The sequence below is a fragment of the Bubalus kerabau genome, chromosome 15 (assembly GCF_029407905.1).
Source record: "Bubalus kerabau isolate K-KA32 ecotype Philippines breed swamp buffalo chromosome 15, PCC_UOA_SB_1v2, whole genome shotgun sequence".
Taxonomy (NCBI): Eukaryota; Metazoa; Chordata; class Mammalia; order Artiodactyla; family Bovidae; genus Bubalus; species Bubalus kerabau.
The window spans coordinates 79,677,791-79,700,115 of record NC_073638.1 but is presented as its reverse complement, the minus strand read 5'-3'; the positions used below and the strand labels follow the sequence as shown (position 1 = coordinate 79,700,115).

The 22,325-nt window shown below is 37.7% G+C and overlaps 2 protein-coding genes and 1 pseudogene across 2 annotated transcripts; all 3 read right to left on the bottom strand.

Moving 5' to 3' along the window:
- Window positions 1-3,640: 3,640 nt before the first annotated feature.
- LOC129628460 (olfactory receptor 5M1) lies at window positions 3,641-4,573 on the bottom strand. Its single transcript, XM_055547899.1, has one exon. It carries the CDS (start codon window positions 4,571-4,573, stop codon window positions 3,641-3,643), a length of 933 nt encoding a protein of 310 aa, XP_055403874.1.
- Window positions 4,574-10,737: 6,164 nt separating this feature from the next.
- On the bottom strand, window positions 10,738-11,664 carry LOC129627896 (olfactory receptor 1020-like; annotated as a pseudogene).
- A 5,371-nt stretch (window positions 11,665-17,035) lies between these two features.
- On the bottom strand, window positions 17,036-17,989 carry LOC129628458 (olfactory receptor 5AP2). The gene has a single exon (XM_055547897.1). It carries the CDS (start codon window positions 17,987-17,989, stop codon window positions 17,036-17,038), a length of 954 nt encoding a protein of 317 aa, XP_055403872.1.
- Window positions 17,990-22,325: the final 4,336 nt, after the last annotated feature.

Sequence of the window (22,325 nt, the reverse complement as noted above, 5' to 3'; positions counted from 1 at the left end):
ACGCTGGTCAGAATGGCTGCTATCAAAAAGTCTACAAACAATAAATGCTGGAGAGGGTGCGGAGAAAAAGGAACGCTCTTACACTGTTGGTGGGAATGCAGACTAGTACAGCCACTATAGAGAACAGTGTGGAGATTCCTTAAAAAAATGGGAATAGAACTACCATATGAACCAGTAATCCCATTACTGGGCATACAAACCAAGAAAACCAGAATTGAAAGAGACACGTGTTCCCCGATGTTCACTTCAGCACTGTTTACAACAGCCAGGACACGGAAGCAACCTACATGTTCATCAGCAGATGAGTGGATAAGAAAGCTGTGGTACTTATACACAATGGAACATTACTCAGCTATTATAAATAATGCATTTGAATCAGTTCTAATGAGGTGTATGAAACTGGAGCCTGTTATACAGAGTGAAGTAAGTCCAAAGAAAAACACCAATACAGTATATTAATGCACATATATATGGAATTTAGAAAGATGGTTACCATGACTCTCTGTGCAAGACAGAGACACAGATGTAAAGAACAGCCTTTTGAACTCTGTGGGCGAAGGCAAGGGTGGGATGATCTGAGAGAATTGCTTTGAAACATGTGTGTTATTGAAAGGTTGTTATTGACCCACGAAAAGATACCAGGATTCTTGGCCTCTGGAGGAGAATTCAACCCAGGGCCAGAGACGAGGCTTGATCGCTCAGAGCTTTTATGTAACAAAGTTTTATTAAAGTATAAAGGGGATAGAGAAAGCTCCTGACATAGGCATCAGAAGGGAGCAGAAAGAGTGCCCCCCCCGCTAAGTCAGACATGACTGAGCAACTGAATTGAACTGAACTGAGCAGTCTGTTAATGAAAGAAAGGAATGTCTTAAAAGTCAGAATGGCACCAGGCCCCTCATCCATAAGATGCATTTTGGGATAATCTTGGCACCAGAAGATTCATCCCAGGACATAAAACGATTGACTTGAATCTTGTAGAAGGGCAGATTACCATACAAATAGTTTTGTTTACACAGATTCAGTTCAGTTCAGTTCAATCGCTCAGTCGTGTCCAACTCTTTGCGACCCCATGAATAGTAGCACGCCAGGCCTCCCTGTCCATCACCAACTCCCGGAGTTCACTCAGACTCATGTCCATCAAGTCAGTGATGCCATCCAGCCATCTCATCCTCTGTCGTCCCCTTCTCCTCCTGCCCTCAATCCCTCCCAGCATCAGGGTCTTTTCCAATGAGTCAACTCTTCGCATGAGGTGACCAAAGTACTGGAGTTTCAGCTTTAGCATCATTCCTTCCAAAGAAATCCCAGAGCTGATCTCCTTCAGAATGGACTGGTTGGATCTCCTTGCAGTCCAAGGGACTCTCAGGAGTCTTCTCCAACACCACAGTTCAAAAGCATCAATTCTTCAGAACTCAGCTTTCTTCACAGTCAGGGGAACAATATCTGAGTATAGCATGCTGGTTTGTCAAGTAGGTTCTGAGCTATTAGGCGGAACCAACTTGAAGACAAAGTCTAGAGTAAATGCATAGTACATTAGCATAGTTTAAGACAAACATTACCATAAGAAAAATGCATTGGTTAACTCAAGGTTTGAGAATAGTTAACTTCAGGTGAAACCAAGTGTCATTATGGCAACACAGTATTTTAAGAGAAACCTCCTTTTAACTTTGTATAGAGAAGGAAAAAAAATATTGCTAGTTCGTTTCCTCCTGCCGCTCAAGAGAGAGAAAAATGTCTGACACTTGCAGCCTATTTCCTCCCTTTGGAAACCCCTAGCCTTCCTGCCTGTTACCCTCTCATTATCATATGTGAAAGAGATCACCAGTCCAGGTTCAGTGCATGAGACAGGATGCTCAGGGCTGGTGCACTGGGATGACCCAGAGGGATGCGATGGGGAGAGAGGTGGGAGGTGAGTTCAGGATGGGCAACACATGTACGCTCATGGCTGATTCATGTCAATGTATGGCAAAATCCACTACAATATTATAAAGTAATTAGCCTCCAAATAAACTAATTAATTAAAAAAATACAGGGAAAACATTAAGTTTTATATATTTTGGTATTTCTTTGTTTTTCTACAATTAATATGTTCAATTATTTTTGTAACTAAGTTAGTGTGATTTAATTGTTAATATTAACTACATTAAAAGTGGTGTTCACTGAAAATAGTATCTTTGAAATGTAAACCTTATACTATCAAATGAAACTCAAGATTTATATATAGCACATGATTCCAATTTTTCTTTATCAATTATAATAATATATGTGCATAATATTATTGAGAAGCAATATTTAAAAACACAAAGAGAATTCATTCATTGGTTTAGAACACATAACTCATAAAAGTTATTTCTTCACATCTGTTTTTATTTTCTAGTCATTTATAATGAACATGTATGTTTTATAATATGAAAAACATATTCATAAAATATGGTCAAAATAAATCTTCCACATATCAAAATTGCCTGCTTTACATGCAACAACAAGACAGTTCTATCATATTACCCACAAATTATCCTCAGGACATGTAGAAGAAATTCACATTAGCTGTTATTAGTTATCTTGCTCTCATTACAATCACCATGATCATTTATAGCATTAAACTAGTCAATTCATCACCCCCAACATCCCATCCAGTATTTGTTGTATAATAAGGGGTTTAGCTGAGTTTCTCAGGTGATTCTAGTGCTAAAGAACCCACCTGCCAAAGCAGGAGAGGTAAGAGATGTGGCTTTGATCCCTGGATTAGGAAGGTCTTCTGGAGGAGGGCATGGCAACCCACTCCAGTATTCTTGCCTGGAGAATCCCATGGTCAGAGGAGCCTGGTGGGCTACAGACCACAAGGTCACAAAGAGTCAGACACAACTGAAGTAACTTATCATGCACACGAAAGAGGTTTAGCCACTTCAATATGAATTGAAAAGAGAGAGAATTTGGAATCAAATTGCCTTTGTGCTACTAAGTGGCTGAATGACTTTGGGTAGGTCATTTAGTCTCTTTGTGCCTAACAAGGTAAAGCTTATAAATGGAGATGATCATTTTCTCACTAGTTCATTTGTTAGGATTTAATGCATAATGACATAAAAGTGAGAACTCAAATATAATTGTGTTACTTATGATTATTTTCATATATGTTGATGTATACTCTCAAGAATTTCTGAGGTGAGTTTCACACAAAGACTTACAGAGTACAAAAACATAAATCACAAATAGAGGTCAATAAGTAGAATATTAAACAATGAGAGACTCCAAATAGGTCAACATTGGATTAAGAATTGCAAAGACTGGGTTTAAAGACTGTGGTCCTAAAAGCCACAGTGGTTTTCAAGACTATAAAATTTAGGCAAAATGTTAAGTACTTTGCAATGATTTTAAAACACATTTTCAAACTGGATATAAATCTTGACATCAGAATATTCTGTTGGCTAAGAGGGAAACACAGCTCTTTGCTTAACCAAAAGAAGAGATTGCTATACGTCATGTCCCAATGTCTAAATGATTCTGATCCTCAAAAAAAAAAAAAAAAAGGAACCTGGCGTTCTATCACAGTTAGAGTTCTGTGTTACTCATTTCTAATCTCTATAAAACAAAGTTGTTATGGACACTTAGTCATATCAAGTGAACAGATGCTTAAACTGCAATTTTATGAAAGATTTCTCTTAATCATTTGCTGCATGGCTTGGATCACATCCTTGTTCCTCATACTGTAGATCAATGGGTTCAACATTGGGCTCAAAAAACTATAAAAGACTGCAAATATTTTGGACTCCTTTACAGACTTCTCAGTTGGAGGCCTCAAGTACATGCAGAAGAGGGTTCCATAAAATAGAGTGACTATTGTCAGGTGGGAACCACAGGTAGAAAAGGCTTTGTGCCTGCCTTCCACAGAACGGATCGCCAAGATAGATGCAACGATGAAAACATAAGACAGGAGAATGATGAACAAAGAGCTCGAGAGAGTAAAACCAGCAACCGCAAACATTGCCATCTTTTTTACATAGGTGTCAGAGCAGGCCAACATTATCAGAGGAGGATCAGCACAGTAGAAATGGTTGATCTCAAGGGAGTCACAGAAGGACAAGTGAAAGGTCAGCAGTGCCTGAGAGAGACCACTGAAGAATCCACAAGTATAAGGGACTGTGACTAGAAAGATGCAAACGTCCTTGGACATCCTGGTGCTGTAATATAGAGGGCTGCAGATGGCTACGTAGCGGTCCAAGGCCATTGAAGCAAGGAGATAAAACTCAGTGATCACCAGGGCAATGAAGAGAAGGCACTGTGTGAAGCATCCAGCATAGGAGATGGTCTTCTGGTCTGAGAGGAAATTGTGCAGCATATTTGGAGTAATATTGGAGGAATGGCAAAGGTCTACAAAGGAGAGGTGGCTGAGGAAGAAGTACATGGGGGTCTGGAGGTGGGGATTCGTCCTGATCAGCACAATCATGGCCAGATTCCCTGCCAGTGTGACTAGGTAGATCACCAGGAACACCCCAAACAGGGCCTTCTGTAGCACTGGGTCATCTGTGAGTCCCAGGAGAATGAATTCAGTCACTGCAGTGTGGTTAGGGGAAGACATATTCTCATCCCTTAAAAACTGAAAGTGGTAAAGTGAAGAATTCTATCTGATCTTGATTCTGCATTTATTCCATTCTTTTGTCATTTACTTTTGATCTATCTCTCTATAAGGAAATTACTGTTCTCAACCAATGCATCAGATCATCTATGTAAATATTTGCACCTTATCTCTTTGAGATATATTTTTCTATATATATACTGGAAACACACACTCACAAACTCACACATTCTCTTTCTCCTTATTTGTAAATAGTGTATACACATATACAATTAAACCTATTTTCTTGGAAAACTCCATATTCGGTTTTTTTTTTTTTTTTTTTTTTTCAAATTCTGTGAAAAAGAAACCCAAAAGAATGAAAACCAGGTCTGGAAAGCAGCAGGTCAGTGGCATCATTCAAATGGACGAATGAAGGATGCAGAGTTTCTATGGTCCCTGCACCTCTGATACACTATTGTTTTCGATACACATTAGAAGACATGTTCAGTCCAGCATTTTCTCCTGAAACCCATACTTGTCTAGCTTAAATTCATTCAGAAGACATTTAATTAGTAGATGCATCTCTTCACATATGGCTAAGAAGGTACAGAATGAAGAATTGTTCTTTCTGCTTTTCAAAGGCCATGGCACCCCACTCCAGTATTCTTGCCTGGAGAATCCCATGGATGGAGGAGCCTGGTGGCTACAGTCCATGGGGTTGCAAAGAGTCGGACACGACTAAGCGACTTCACTTCACTTTCACTCATTATTTAAGGAGGCTTTTTTTTTTTTTTTTTTCCTATTCTAGCTTCTGGGGTTACATGAGTGAGCAAACTACATATCCTGGTGAACCATATATTGTAAGAGAGGTAATAGATATTGAGCACATAGACAAACGTTTACCGCAGTGTGTCACTTAGAAGAAAACACTATGAGGAAAATTAAAGGTGGAGTGCTTTTAGATGGCCATTCAAAGAAAACCTGAGAAGACAGAATTTGAACAGTAAATAAAGAATTCAAATATCTGAAGAGGAATTTGTTTCCATTATTTTTTAAAACTGACACACCTCTGAATATATTTGTTTAGGAAAGCACATTAGGATAATATTTAAATGCAGACTTAGCTCCCAGCTGGAATTATCATTTCTGTTTGTGTGTGTGTGTGTGTGTGTGTGTGAAAGTAAGATGTGACTGGAAGCATTATGCCTCAAGAATTTCACCTTAAGTCTTTTTAAATTTAGTTTTCACATACACATCAGAAGAGCCTCTATATAATACTTAATTTTTCAGAGATGCCATGAAATATTAACATTTGAATAGAAAAAACAAGTATAAATGATGAAAATTTTTTTCAATATTGGTGAGAATATTAATTTTCACACAAAATAAAAAACATTTTTGTGAACAAATGTAGAAAATGACTTACCTGTAAAACTGACTTACTATATTTTCTAAAAGAAGGTGGGAAGATTTATAGTGTTTCTTAGGAATATTCCCTAGTGCATTAAAAAAAAAAAAAATCGTATAATCCAATTAAGATAGATTTTGTTCCCTCAAGGGCATAACCTTAATTTCATGCTTTGACATTTTTAATTTTCCTTCAAGACCAAAATCTCTATGCAACATCTTTGTACCCTGCTTTATACTATGTGGCTGAGATCTTTGGCAAAAATAAAGAAGTTCACCATCACTTTTAATACTATGAAAGGACAAAAATGTGGTTGGATGAATTTTGCACTTTTTGTGTATAAAAGTGACTGAGAACCAAGATCATTCATAAAATTGATGTATCATAAAATTGGTGATTTAGGAGGAGAGGTCAAATATGAGTAAAGAATATCTGAATATTGTTTGATACTGCATTTGTTAGAGAATAAAGGAATCTAGAGATGGTCTCAGTAGCCTCTACCTTCCAGGGCATTGATAAGTCCAACCAATTCAATCAAAGGAATTGAAGTAGAGTCTCATTAAGATAAGAGAGGCATCTCTGATTATTTTAAATTTCCAAATACTGGCTTACAGTCTGAGAAATCAGTCAGTGAATAAAGCTGTATATCATTATAAAAATATATATTGTCATCAACTTAGCACATTAGGAGAGATTCGAGCATAATGGTGTATTTTTCAGATTGGGGTCAAAAATATTTATTTATCTCAACATTTTCTGTTTTATCTTGATTCCTTGAACAAATTAAATAAAAATTTAAAGTGTAAAATCCTAAATATTCCCATGAAATAAAAGTTTCTTATATGATTGTAAGGCTAATTGTAGGACAGTAGAGCTCCTATTGGAGAAGGCAATGGCACCCCACTCCAGTACTCTTGCCTGGAAAAATCACATGGAGGGAGGAGCCTGGTAGGCTGCAGTCCATGGGGTTGCTAAGAGTCGGACATGGCTGAGCGACTTCACTTTCACTTTTCACTTTCATGCATTGGAAAAGGAAATGGCAACCCACTCCAGTGTTCTTGCCTGGAGAATCCCAGAGACGGGGGAGCCTGGTGGGCTGCCATCTATGGAGTTGCACAGAGTTGGAAACGACTGAAGCGACTTAGCAGCAGCAGCAGCAGAGCTCTTTATTTCCTGACACCTTAATGTAAAGATTCCTTATCTTGCCTAAAGATACTTGAAGGTTTGACCCTTCTTTAAGCTGAATGTCAGCACTGGTTTCCTAAAGTACTTATATATGTATGTAAGTACATTCTGATATGGGCTTCCCTGGTGGCTCAGATAATAAAGAATCAGGAAACACTGGCTCAATCCCTGAGTTAAAAAGATCCCCTGGAGAAGGAAATGGCAACCCACTCCAGTATTCTTGCTTGGAGAATCCCATGTACAGAGGAGCCTGGTGGGCTACAGTCCATGGACACACAAGAGTTGGACACGACTCAGTGATTAAACCACCACCACCACTATATCCTGATATACTTTAATATAGAATACCGTTGTGATAATCATAATATTTACAACCAGATTTTTCCAAGAAGAGGTAGGATTAACTCAATAGCAATTGAACAAGTAGGAAAAAAAGTAGTGAATTAACTCTGGAAAGGCAAAATAACAATACTTTTCAGTATGAAATCACTTGATCAAAAGTTCATGCATAAGAAGTAAATGCTTATTTACTTTACATGTATAACAACAAATAATATTGGAGAGCACAGAATTTACCTATCTACCATTGATACTGGTTAAAAGAAGGCTTTTCAGTGTTATTTTATTTTCCTAAAAAGCCTTCAGGAGACTCTATTTAATTTATATTTGAAGACACAAATTCCTTAGTTAAAGGTTATTCCTTTAGTATAACCTTTAGAATATTCCTTAGAAGCAGAGTGATCTCTGCTTCAATTGCAAAGACCAGTTGACACATGTCTGCTAAAAGAACACATAATTGCTTTAGTTACACAAATGTCAAACAGTCAGATAATTGAAACTATCCCACTGACACTGCTATTTGTGTTCTTGTGATTATTTAATTCACTATATTTTTGGTTATAGAAGATTCAATAATATACTGGAAGTCCTAATCTAGCTAATAAAATTGTACTGATTCAAAGGGAAAAAAAATAAAAGCATCCTATTCATAGATTGTTTAATAGTTTATATAGAATCTCCTTTTAAGATAAACAAATAAAATGTTAACTAGATTTATTGTGGTGATCATTAAGTTGTACATCACATTTTTTAATATGCAGAAGGAAAGCTAAGAGTACATAGTAGAAGGTCACAAGGTAAAGATCAATATGCATATTATTTATATTATTATGTAAAAACCAACCAAAACTAGAAAATAAATGCTTCTATATATCACTTATAATAACATTAAAAGAGTAAGTACTTAAAAATGATTTTTTAACTAAAACTTCAAAAGTTACATACTGATAACCACAAAACATTGCATGCAGAGAGAAATTAAAGGAGACTTAAATAATGGAGAGATATATCTTCCTTGTGGATTGTAATATTCAGTAGTTTTAAGTCCAATATTTTTAAGTTACCAATTTGTCTAAAATTGATCAATAGTTTTAAAGCCAGTTCAGCTGGCTTATTTTTAATAGAAAAACTGACTCTAAGTTATATAGAAATTGTTAAAAAATGTTAAATTAGCCAAAACAATTTTGAGACAGAAGAAAAATCTTTAAATGATTTATACTATCTAATTTTAAGAGTTAGTAAGGAACTACAGCATTCAAAACAATAAATTTAGCTACACTGAACAAGATATTTTCAATAAGGGTGAAATAGTTTATATTGGAAGGAGATATTATCTAGGACTTCCAAAGCTAAAGAGAAGTCAAAGTTTCAAAGGACAAGGTTTGCCTCACTTCAAACCTTCAAAGGATTGACTGACTCTCTTGTTAGGGGCTAATGTAGCTCGAGGCTTCAATTGAAGCCAATGCTCATTTACCACTTTGAAAATTCTAGGGCCCTTAAGAAGTATGCTAAATCTACTCTGCCTCTGCTTTATAAATAAAACAACAGTGTAGATGATAGCACATCTGCTTACAACATGCTGCTGCTGCTAAGTTGCTTCAGTCGTGTCCAACTCTGTGCTACACTATGGACTGCCACCTGCCAGGCTTCCTCTGTCCACGGGATTCTCCAGGCAGGAATACTGGAGTGGGTTGCCATGCCTACTCCAGGGGAATCTTCCGGACTCAGTTTGAACCTACGTCTCTTGTATCTCCTGCATTGACAGGCGAGTTCTTTACCACTAGTGCCACCTGAGAAGCATGGTTCACTAAACATTTTAAGCTCACTGTTGAGATCTACTGCTCAGAAAAAAATAAAAGGAAGAAAATAAGATTTCTTTTTAAAGTACTATTACTTATTGACAATGCACCTGTTCACCCAAGAGTTCTAATGGAGATGTACAACAAGATATGTGCTGTTTTTATGCCTGCTAACACAACAGAGCAATCACATTCCCCATCCATTCTGCTGCCTATAGATCAAGGTATCATTTCAACTTTCAGATGTTATTATTTTAAAAATATGTTTTGTAAGGCTATGGCTGTTGTAGTTAGTGATTTATTTGATGTCTGGGCAAAGGAAATTGAAAGCTTCAAGAAAGGATTCATTATTGTGAATGCCATTAAGAACATTCATGATCCATTTGGAAGATGTAAAAATACTAACATTAACAGGATTTGGGGTAAGTTGTATTCCACCTTCATGAATGACGTTGAGGAGTTCAAAATTTCAGTGGTGAGAGTAGCTTCAGATGTAGTGGAAATAGTAAGAGAACTTGATTAGAAGTAGAGACTGAAGATGTGACTAAAATGCTGCAACCTCAGGATAAAACTTTAGTGGATGATGAGTTGTTTCTTGTGGATGTGCAAAGCATATCATTTCTTGAGATGGAATCACTCCTGGTGAAAAATGTTTTACAGATTGTTGACATGACAACAAAAAAATTAGAATATTACATAAACTTAGTTGATAAAGCAGTGTGAGCCTTTGAGAGTATCAATTTGAGATTTCAAAGTTCTGCTGTGGGTAAAATGCTGTGGAACAGCATTACATGCTACAGGCAAATCTTTTGTGACAATGTCAATTGATGTAGCAAACTTCATTGCTGCATTTTAAGAAACTGTCACCACAACCCACATTTTGAGCAACTGCCACCCTGATCACTCAGCAGTCATCAGCAGTAAAGCAATACCCTTCACCAGTAAAATGATTGTAACTCACTGAAGGCTAAATTTTAATAAAGTATTTTAATTAAAATATATACACTTTAGACATAATGCTGTTGCATACTTAATAGACTACAATATAATATAAATATAACTGTTACATGAGCTGGGAAACCAAAAAAATTGTGTAATTTGCTTTATTATGCCATTCACATATTGCAGTGGTCTGGAACAAGGCCTACAATATATTTTACATATGCCTATTTTGAGTTTTTTATGCTCCTAAATAGGGAGTTGAACCATGATAATTGGTTTTTTCAAGCATATAGGTTCTCTGGAATAAATTGGATTTATATAGAGCAATCATATTCCCCAGGATGCTTGGAATGTTTGGTCCAATTCCACTATTAGAAAAAAAAAAAAAAAAGCAAAAACAAAACAGAAACCCTCATGACAGAATGACATGGAGCCAGAGTAAACACATGTGGATTTGACCATTTCTAAGTTCCCTCTGAGCCCTAAAAGCCCACGCTTTGGCAATTCTAAGTTTAGAAGCAAAAAGAGGATGTTTTAAAAATGTTGCCAAAGGACGTTTTGACCTCCTTGTTTCTCAGACTATAGATGAGAGGATTTAACATGGGGATGACCACTGTATAAAACACAGACAGCACTTTGTCTTGGTCCATTTAGAAGCTGGAGCTGGGGCGCAGATACATGAACAGGATTGTGCCAGAGAAGATGGTGACCACCATCTGGTGGGATGCGCAGGTGGAGAAGGCTTTGTGCCTCCATCAGCAGAGCGGATCCTCACGATGGCAGTGAGGATGCAGAGATAGGAAGTGAGAATGGTTAGGAGGCAGCTCAGCTCATTAAAACTGGCAAAAGCAAGAATGACAGCTTCATTGACACGAGTGTCAGAACAAGTGAGTTTCAGGAGGGGTGGAATGTCACAGAAAAAGTGGTTGATGACACTGAAGTGGCAGAAAGGCAGCTGGAAGGTGAGGCCATGTGAATGGCAGCATTTATGAAGCCAGCAAGGTATGTGGCCAGCACCAGCGTGACGTTAAATTGGGAGGAGTGACCGTGTAAAGGAGAGGTTTGCAAATGGCCACGTAACAGTCATAGGCCATCACGATCAACAGGAATCCCTCAATGCCAGCAAAAGAACCAAAACAGAAGAACTGAGTGGCACATTCATTGAATGAAATGACTGGGTTCTCTGCCCAGAAATTTACGGGCATTTTAGGGGCAATGACAGAAGAGTAACAGAAGTCAACAAGGGACAGGTTACTGAGGAAAAAATACATTAGCATGTGGAGATGTGAGTCAATCTTGATTAAGAGGATCATGCCAAGATTTCCAAACACAGTGATCATACAGATGACTAGAAATGCCATAAAAAGAAGATTCTGTAGCTCTGGATGATTGCTGAACCCCAGGACAATAAATTCAGTCACTGTCGAATGGTTGCTCATCCCTTTGTCTCAGAATGGATGATTGGCTTGCTGAGATAAGAAAGAAATCAGTGATATAAATTATTAAAAAAAAGAAAAAAAAGAAAATCAGTTTATTCTCTACTGTAAAATTACTTCTAAAATGTCCAAAGAACGTGTATATTAAGGCTTTTTATTCTTTTAACTGCAGAACAATAAAAAGATTTCTTAAGTGAACTCAGCAACTTTTATTTTAAAATGAGCATTTATCCATGCGTGTGTGAAATTGTTGATAATCAACCCCTGCTTGTCTATATCTTACCTTACCTCCCAAAGTTTTTCACCTCCTCCGTTGATCTTTTTGCCTTCACTGTCTATCATCCAGTTCCTTTGCATTCTCTTTGGCAGTGAAATGTGAGACATACTTGGATATATAATACTTCCTGAATTCAGTTCGGTTTTTTTCCTGTTTTCTCTTAAGCCCACTGCAATCAAACTTTCACTCCGTCACTACACAGAAATTGTTCTTGTCAAGGTTGTCAGGGTTCTTTATGCTGCTAAATTCAGTGGTCAATTCTCAATCTTCATCTTTTTGATCTATCAATAATATTTGGCAGAGTTAATTGCTAACTACTCCTTGAAAAACTATCATCTCTTGTCTTTCAGGACACACCATTCTGAGTTTTCCTCCTACCATATGGGCTGCTCCTTCTCAGCCTTCTTTGTTCATTCCTCTTTTCTCTGACTGTTAAGATTGGAGTAGCTCAGAACTCATTTTGTGATCTTCTTCTATTTTTTTTTTCTTATTTACACTCTACCTTCATGATCTTATTCAGTCTCTTGACTATAAATACTATCTATATATTTACAACTCCTGAATTTATTTCAGCCCTGACCTCTTTCCCAAATCCCAGACTTATAATGCAATCACTTACTCACATTTTCACACTAATATCAAATAATGACTCAACCTAACTCAAAGCTGATTTGCTCATGTCTTCCTTTAATTTTCCCAAACATAACATTCTCTGTCTCAAGTCAGTGACAACTCTCTACTTCCATGTGTTCAAATAAAAAATAAATACAAGCAAATAAATATTAAAGAAATTGTTCTCTTTTCTTTCTCACATACTATGTAACTAGTCTATCAGATAATCATGTTGTCTCTATTTTCAAAATGTCTACGTCAACAAGCCAACTTTATTTATTTCTACCATTAAGGCTCAAGTCAACATCATCTTTCACCTAGATTACTACAATAGTCCTTTAACTGACCGTTCTTTCTCTAAAATCAGTTAAATTCCACCCTATAAAATACCACTTAAAAAAAATTCACAGCCATTTTGTAGATCTCTACTTTATACCTATAAATATAAATATATATATACATCTATATATATGATATAAATTATATTCTACATGACATATATGACCTCATATGTGTGTATGTGTTTACATATGTTTCTGTATATAGATAGATAAAGGCTGGCAATTGCAGTGGTTCCTCAAAGCCTGCATATAAGAGCATAAAACAATTTTATTTAATGCACTACACAGTGTATTAGATATGCCAAGTGCTTTGGCACTCTTTCTGCACAAAATTCATTAAATTTCCCTGCTTCATACATGAGAAGGCAATGGCAACCCACTCCAGTGCTCTTGCCTGGAAAATCTCATGGACGGAGGAGCCTGGTGGGCTGCAGTCCATGGGGTCACACAGAGTCAGACAAGACTGAAATGACTTAGCAGCAGCAGTTTCATACACACACAAAAACACACATATATACACAGAAAGATGTATGGGTACATGTGTGTTTGTATGTGTATGCATAGGTTGAATATTCTATAAAGTTCTCATCTCTTATTAGTCGTCCTAAACCCCTTTCTTCTAAAAAAACATAAATAATTGTGTTAGTTTAGTTGCTAACCTTCAATTCAGTGTTTCAGACACAATTTAGAGACATAGTGTTTTTAAAATTTTTATTTATTGATCTTAATTGGAGGATAAGTACTTTGCAATACTGTGATGGTTTTTGCCTACATCAATATGAATCTGCCATAGGCACATGTGCGTCCCCTCCATGCTGAGCCTCCTTCCCTGTCAACCCTGTCCTTCCAGGTTGTCACAGAGCACTGAGAGATTGTGTCTTAATTCCTTGAATGCTTTTTGAATCCTCTTTGAAGCTTTCTATATCTAATCACTTAGAGATAAATTAAATCATCTTACCTGCTGTCCTTAAGACATACTCACTGAAAGTAGTGGTGTTTATAAGTTTAGTTTTATTTATTGCTTTTTGGAGGAATACAAAATTTTTCCCCTACAGCGTGAAATTTATAGCTTTGATGAAAATGTAAGTGGCCTAAGGAACTCAGCTGTGACAGACTTAAGATATGGTTAATTAATTCAACAAAGAGTATAAGATGCTACTTCTGAATTTGAGCCTGAGGGTCAGATTATTAAGGTTGCGATGAAGCTCTTGAGATTTAATCATCTTTGCAAAACACTAAAAAAACAAAAGCCTGAAATATACTAACCCAAAATTAAGACATCCACTTATTTTTCACTGAGATAATTGAACTATTTTCTCCCCAGAGAGTCACTTATACCTTTGTGAACAAGTTAGGCATTTGAAGTACAAAATATCTTTTATGGTCTTAAGACTCCATTGTGAATAACACTGAATTAAATTAAATGATATAAAATGTATTAGGTCTTGCCTCAAAAATTCACAATTCCACTGAAAATATAATCCATACTCATATCTATTTTAATAGGCAAGAATATTGGAATGAGTTACTATAACCTACTCCAATTGATCCATCACTCCCCAAAGACCTTCCTGATTGCAGTTTTTTCTCTTTTTATTTACTCATTCTGTTCCATGTATACTTGTTCCCTTACTATTCTTTTAACAAACTAAGGAGGATCTCACCTCAGGGCCTTTGATTCACCACAGGTATTCATGAAATATTATTCCTATGCAGGACTTGCTCAAATATTATTTCCACAGGTTGCTCTAATCCCATACAACCCTTTTCTCTCACTTTAATTTCTTTAAAGCACAACTCTTATCCATGTCACACACATGCATCCCACACAAACAGGAACAAATGCCTGTGCAAATGTGTATAAACACTTTGATGTTGACAATAAAGTCTTCCTCACTCAAAAACAAGTTTAATGAAATCAAGAATTTTGTTTTCTCACGTGATATATCTTCAGCATGTGTTACCTGCTGAATATATTTTTCCACTAATGTCCTTGAGAGAAACATTGGTTAATAATTAAAAGTGGAATTAACAAGAGATTGGAGGGTTGAAACACAAGCTGGAATCAAGATTGCCAGGAGAAATTTCAATAAACTCAGATATGCAGATGACACCACCCTTATGGCAGAAAGTGAAGAGGAACTCAAAAGCCTCTTGATGAAAGTGAAAGTGGAGAGTGAAAAAGTTGGCTTAAAGTTCAACATTCAGAAAACGAAGATCATGGCATCTGGTCCCATCACTTCATGGGAAATAGATGGGGAAACAGTGGAAACTGTCAGACTTTATTTTTTTGGGCTCCAAAATCACTGCAGATGGTGACTGCAGCCATGAAATTAAAAGACACTTACTTCTTGGAAGGAAAGTTATGACTAACCTAGACAGCATATTCAAAAGCAGAGAGGTTCGTCTAGTCAAGGCTATGGTTTTTCCTGTGGTCATGTATGGATGTGAGAGTTGGACTGTGAAGAAGGCGGAGCACCGAAGAATTGATGCTTTTGAACTGTGGTATTGGAGAAGACTCTTGAGAGTCCCTTGGACTGCAAGGAGATCCAACCAGTCCATTCTGAAGAAGATCAGCCCTGGGATTTCTTTGGAAGGAATGATGCTAAAGCTGAAACTCCAGTACCTTGGCCACCTCATGCGAAGAGTTGCCTCATTGGAAAAGACTCTGATGCTGGGAGGGATTGGGGGCAGGAGGAGAAGGGGATGCCAGAGGATGAGATGGCTGGATGGCATCACTGACTCAATGGACGTGAGAGTCTGAGTGCACTCTGGGAGTTAGTGATGGACAGGGTGGCCTGGCATGCTGTGATTCACGGGGTCGCAAAGAGTTGGACACGACTGAGCGACTGAACTGGAGGGTTGTTCCAGGGGGATAGGGTGAGTTATCTCCTCCTTTGTGGTCTCTAACAAACCTTTTGGGGATGAAGTGGTTTCATTTGGAACATTGGTATTCCACCTTCTGGTCTGTAGTGGAGAGTGGGATGGAAAAACATAGGAAACAGACATTTAGCTGATTGCAAATCATTACTTAGTCCTTCTTCAACATATCATCTTATTCAAGACAGTTTTTTCCCTGTTGATCCAACATTGACAGCCCCGATCCCATTACAATGAGCAATAAATAGATAATTGTGTTTGATAAATGTTTATTGAAAATTATGTGAAACTTTGGCTGGGCTACAGATAAAAAGAATGCTTTGACTTTGAGATTACTACACTCCAAAATATTTCAGTTAATTCACAAAGTCAGTAAACTATACCCCCATTATTGCTATGGCACTCTTATTATTAAACAACTAGGACTTTCTTCTATAGTATTTGGTACTCTTGATATCCATGTGAATGGAAGAGTGTTACTATTTACAATAGATGCTGTGATATTCTACCCGGATTGGACTTTCAGTATTGAAGTATTTACTTCCCCAGCTTCCTAGGGCATCAAGAGCTCACACCTCATAGCTGAGCTCTACTCTTGGAATATCCCTGCTGAAAGGCATTGTCATTCTGAAAGTTAGACTGCTTCCAGTGGGTGACCCATATGTAAAGCAGGTTATTATGGAGGTATAAATTTGAAACATTTCTGAGAAGGATATGAGAAGGATATTCTGATAAGGTATAAATTTGAAACATTTCTGTTCAAATTTGAAACATCTCTGAGAAGGATAATCTCAACTCCAGATCTCCACATGGAACTGGCTGAATACTCTGTTGTAATTTCATCACAAATTAGTTTCTTCTACCCAATCCTATTTCCCTTACTTCTTTATCAGTATTGTTCCTGGGAACATTGTCCAATAAATTTCCTAAATACAAATATCTGTTTCAGAGTCTATTTTCCAAGATCCAATCAAAGTTATATATATATAAAATTAAGAGTGAAAAAGCTCAATATTGAAATTGAGATTTAAATCTAGGTCAGCCAGTTCCAAGTATTTTGATATTTTACCAGACACTGCCTTCCTTCACTGTATTGATTCATGCTACAGGCTAATAAATACACATTTAGGACACCAGGAAATTAAGAACAAATCTCATTTTAAACAATATACTTTAACACAGAAAAACAGTTCAAGCAATTAGACAATACAGTTAACATGAAAACATTCTTATTCCACATAATAGAGTGATATGTAACATGGCTTCACATTATCTGTTGCTGTAAGATCTTCTTTAAGGCCCCTTTCACATCCTTATTTTTCAAACTGTAGATGAGGGGATTTAGCATAGGGATCACGACCGTATAAAAGACAGAGACAATCTTGTCCTGCTCCATTGAGTAGCTAGTCTTAGGACGCAAGTACATGAAGAGAATTGTGCCAAAGAATATGGTGACGGCCATGAGGTGAGAGGCACAGGTGGAGAAGGCTCTGTGCCTGCCCTTTAAGGAGGGCATCCTCAAGATGGCAACGAGGATGCATAGGTAGGAAGTGAGGATGATCATAACACAGCCGACGACATTAACGCTAGAGAAAGCCATGATCACGATGCCATTGATGTGGGTATCAGAGCAAGAGAGTTTGAGCAGAGCTGGTGTATCACAGTAGAAATGATTGATCTTATTGGAGCCACAAAAGGACAACTTGAAAGTCATTCCTGTGTGTATGGCTGCATTTCCAAAACCTGCTAGGAACGAGGTAGCCACTAGCAAGAAGCAAATTCTCCCAGACATGAGAACTGGATACAGCAAAGGGTTCCAAATGGCTACGTAGCGGTCATATGCCATCGTAGCTAACAAGAAGCACTCAGTCCCCAGGAAGGAGCCAAAGAAATAGAACTGGGCAGCACACCCATTAAAAGAAATGGCCTTGCTCTCAGCCACAAGGTTCACCAGCATCTTAGGAGTGACAGAAGAAGAGTAAGAGGCATCAACAAAGGAGAGACTGCTGAGAAAAAAGTACATGGGGGTGTGGAGACAAGGATCCATCTTAATTAACACAATCACCCCCAGATTACCCACCATGGTTGCCACATAGATCAACAGAAATAATCCAAAGAGGACGACCTGTAGCTCTGAATTGTCTGAGAGTCCTAAGAGGATAAATTCGGTCACTTCTGTTTGATTCCTGGTTTGCATCTCTTTTGTATATCTGACCATTTGAACTGCAATAAGAGAAAAGATAGAACATGCTATTTGGTCAGATGAATACACAACAGTTGGTCTTCCCTGCTGGCTCTATGGTAAATGAGCTCGCCAATACAGAAGCTTCAGGTTTGATCCTTGGGTGGGGAAGATCCCCTGGAGAAGGAAATGGCAACCCACCCCAGTATTTTTGCCTAGAACATTCCATTGACATAGGAGACTCATAGTGAAGCTGAAATGCCAATACTTTGGCCACCTGATGTGAAGAACTGACTCATTGGAAAAGACCCTGAGTCTGGAAAAGATTGAAGGCAGGAGGAGAAGTGGATGACAGAGGAGGAGATGGTTGGATGGCATCGCGTACTCAATGGGCATGTGTTTGAGCAAGCTCCAGGAGTTGGTGATGGACAGGGAAGCCCGGTGTGCTGCAGTCCATGTCGCAAACAATCAGACATGACTAAGTGACTGTATGGATGTGAGAGTTGGACTGTGAAGAAACCTGAGTGCCGAGAATTGATGCTTTTGAACTATGGTGCTGGAGCAGACTCTTGCAAGTCCCTTGGACTGCAAGGAGATCCAACCAGTCCATTCTAAAGGAAATCAGCCATGAATATTCATTGGAAAGACTAATGTTGAAGCTGAAACTCCCATACTTTGGCTACCTCATGCAAAGAGTTGACTCATTGGAAAAGACCCTGATGCTGGGAGGGATTGAGGGCAGGAGGAAAAGGGGATGACAGAGGATGAGATGGCTGGATGGCATCACCGACTCGATGCACATGAGTTTGGGTGAACTCTGGGACTTGGTGATGGACAGGGAGTCCTGGCGTGCTGCAATTCATGGGGTCACAAAGAGTCGGGCATGACTGAGTGACTGAACTGAACTGAATGGGAGCGACTGAACTGAATTAATATAAATCTTTTTTTAAAAAACTTAAAACAGAAGATCAAAGTAACTCAGCACCTGTGCTAATATTGATGTTAAAGGATCTACTGAGCACAGCTTGGGGGAAGGGTGGCAGGATCTGGTTCCATTCTTACAGACAGCACTGTACAAGAAGTGCCTAGTCATGCTCAGATCCACTCAGTTTCCACTGGGACAGGGACTCAATACTCCAATAAGCAAAAAGCCTGGCAGTTTTATACAATACTGTAATACTTTCAATGTATCACTGCACCCATTATCTTACCTAAACCTCACCACAATTCAGTGAGGGAGATAATCAAGAATAAGCCCATGAGTATTAAGAAGATAATCTTTTGTTAGGTGAGGTTAGTGAAGTATAGGAATGTCTCAGCTAATCAGTGGTGAATGCTGGATAGAACATAAGTCTCTTGATGCCACACTATTTGTTCCTCAAAACTACACTGCCCCTCTTCTGATTTCACTGGGCAGATATTCAGCCTAGGTCCTTGTTCTTGGACTAAACTTGCTGTTTGAATTTCACAGAAGAGCATCTTCAGCAGGTATTAAAAAGAAGGAAAGGGTCTTTTCCTCTCATCTTCAACATGAAAGCTTCCATGAGAGTACTTTTCCATCAGAAATAGCAGAAAGAATAAAATGCTCTAGAAATTTGTGTGTGTGTGTTAGGCACATAAAGAAAGGCAACAATGTGTAAAAATAGCAAGTACTAAATTAGGTTACTCATTCCTTATGATCTACAAGCTCTGTGTTAAGTATGTTTCCTGCATTATTTTATTTAAATTCTATGAGGTAGGTGGTATTATAGTCCTCTTTTTGCACATGAGAAATGAGAGGTACAAAAGATTGGTGACTGCTGCTCAGAGTCTCATAGATTGCCTATGGATGTCTAATTTACATCCAGTCAGTGCAGTTCTCCTTCAGGACCTTGTCATTAATAGGTGTGAGCACTAATATACAGAGATGTTGATATTATAATTCTAAGAACTGTATTAATACATTAGAATCCATTTACCTACATTAGGAAAAAAAATATGTATATCTCCTAAAAAGAAAATACAGTGGCTGAAAATTGCCTTTTTCAGAACTCACTCTCATTAATTTGTCTTTTAGCAAAATACCATTCATTTTACATCTAGCATTGCAAATTACATGTCTCATTCTCTCCTCTTCCTTAGCAAGCAAATTCATTTATTGTTTTTGTGAAATATACTCTTTTCCCCAGCTGAGAGTTTGCAGTCAACCATCTAGTCCAGAGATTCTTCATCTGGGTTTTCAATTTCTAAATTTGTGAAAATAATAGTAAGATTTCCTTAAAATCTCCGGTGTTTAAAAAAGCATTCAAGTCATATATTATTTATTCTCCTCAGCTTTCTCCTAAAGACTAAGAAATTTTGTGTTGATAAAAAAGGAGCAGTTATTTAAAATACTTTCTTAGTCATTTAGTAATTCTTGGAAACTTGGGTCTGTGGGTAATTGGAAAAATTAACAAGATTGTGAATTTTTCTTCAGATCAGTAAGCTACATGGGACACAACTTTAATATTTTTTTTCTTACCTTTCTTAATTGGTTGACTTCTACTTGATCCCTTTGCTTGTTCTTATCCAATGCCCAAATTCACCAGAAAAAGAAAATCAGGAGGCAAGAAAACATAAAAACTTTTTAGAAAAGTGTTTTAGAAAAGTGTCCTCTAATTGCCCCAGGTTAAGCCGTAGACACAGTTGTAAAGGACTTTAGACACCAACCATTACAGAGACGAGAAAAGTGAAACACTTATACCTTCCCTGTCATGAGAGAATCTCTCACATTCAGCAGAGACTGAGTCCTCCTTATTTTTACTTTTCCTTTAAGGTAAGAATCCCAATGTGTTAAAATGTAAAATACATTTCAAAATATAGAATACATTGCTGCAATATATATGTAATACTGTTTGCAGCTATTTCCAGTTGGAGAGTTCCTAGACCAGAGTCTGGAGTAAGCATCCTGACATTTTAAATAGGATATATTTCTTGTTCTTATGGCTCTGGGGACTGTGTTCCCCATGTCATCTCATTTTAATATACTTGTTGTTGTTTTTTTTTTTCCCCCTCTGCAACTAAGGGACTCACATATCTCTTTCATGGTCCTCTCCTTTATCCTTGGGATACCTGGGGCTAAATAGAATGAATTTTTAGATGAGTATTCCTAATCACTGTTTTGATTTTTTTTTTTTTTTTTTGATTCATTGCTTCATTGCTATGTCAGACTTTCACTAATTGCCACGAGCAGGGACTGCTCTCTCATTGCAGTACGCAGGCTTCTCATTACGGTGGTGTCTTGTTGCAGTGCATGGGCTCCGGTGTGTGGGCTTCAGTAGTTGTAGCTCACAGACTCCAGGGTGCTGAGTGCTGTGGCACAGGCTTAGTAGCTCCTGCACCAGGTCTTTCTGGCATGTGGGGTCTTTCCAGACCAGGGATCGAACCCATGTCCCCTGCACTGGCAGGCAGATTCCTAATCACTAAAGCACCAGGGAAGCCCCTCTAATCACCATTAAACACCCTTTTATTGTCATCCCAACAGTTAGTGGTCTGGTTCCCTTGGGAACATTAAAAATATCCACAAAAGAGCAGGTTAGTTCAATCTCTGATCTTGCCTTGTATAAGGACTTTGGGTACATAAAGGAAATTATGCTACCTGAATCATGGTAATGGACTAATTGAGGGAGGTAAAGGGAGCCAGCAAGAACAGGATTGACCTGACTTTCAGTCATGGCTATCTGTCACTGATTTTGGATAATGCATCAAACCTCTTTATATCTCAGCTTTTTCGTTTCTATATAGGAATACCGACACCCGCCTCATAGATGGAATCTGTAGATAAATGGATGAATGCATGTGAATTGTTGCATCAAATACATATAGATAGCTGACTGATAAGCAAGAGTTTCCCCCACCCTGGCTCTCCTTCCTACTGTCTAGAATAAGAAATAGTTATCAGAGTATGTAGTTTAGATTGATGCTTACAAGTTTCCCATTGCCTAAATGTATCTTCCATTTAAGAGATACAGAGTCTGAAATAAATTGATCAACATATGACAATCATTTATATTATCTATGTCACTTTGAGAAGATACCCCAAATAATTTCTCTCATTACAATGTACTCAATGTACTTTGCACTAAATTCTGGGGGATACAAAGACTTAAAAGATACATTGATTTATCTCTAGCAATTCAGACAATATTTACATTATTTTGGTTAAATCTTAGCCTTTCTTTAGAGGGAAAATACAGTAGGCTCCTATCAACACAGAGTCTGAAACATAATTGGCAAACAATGAAGTTTATTTAATAAGTAAATAAATAACTTTTCTTCAATTAATAGTGAATTCATTATTGTACAGAAGTGTGAGTGGAAGCTGGAAGAAAGATCACACAGCACTAAGAGATCA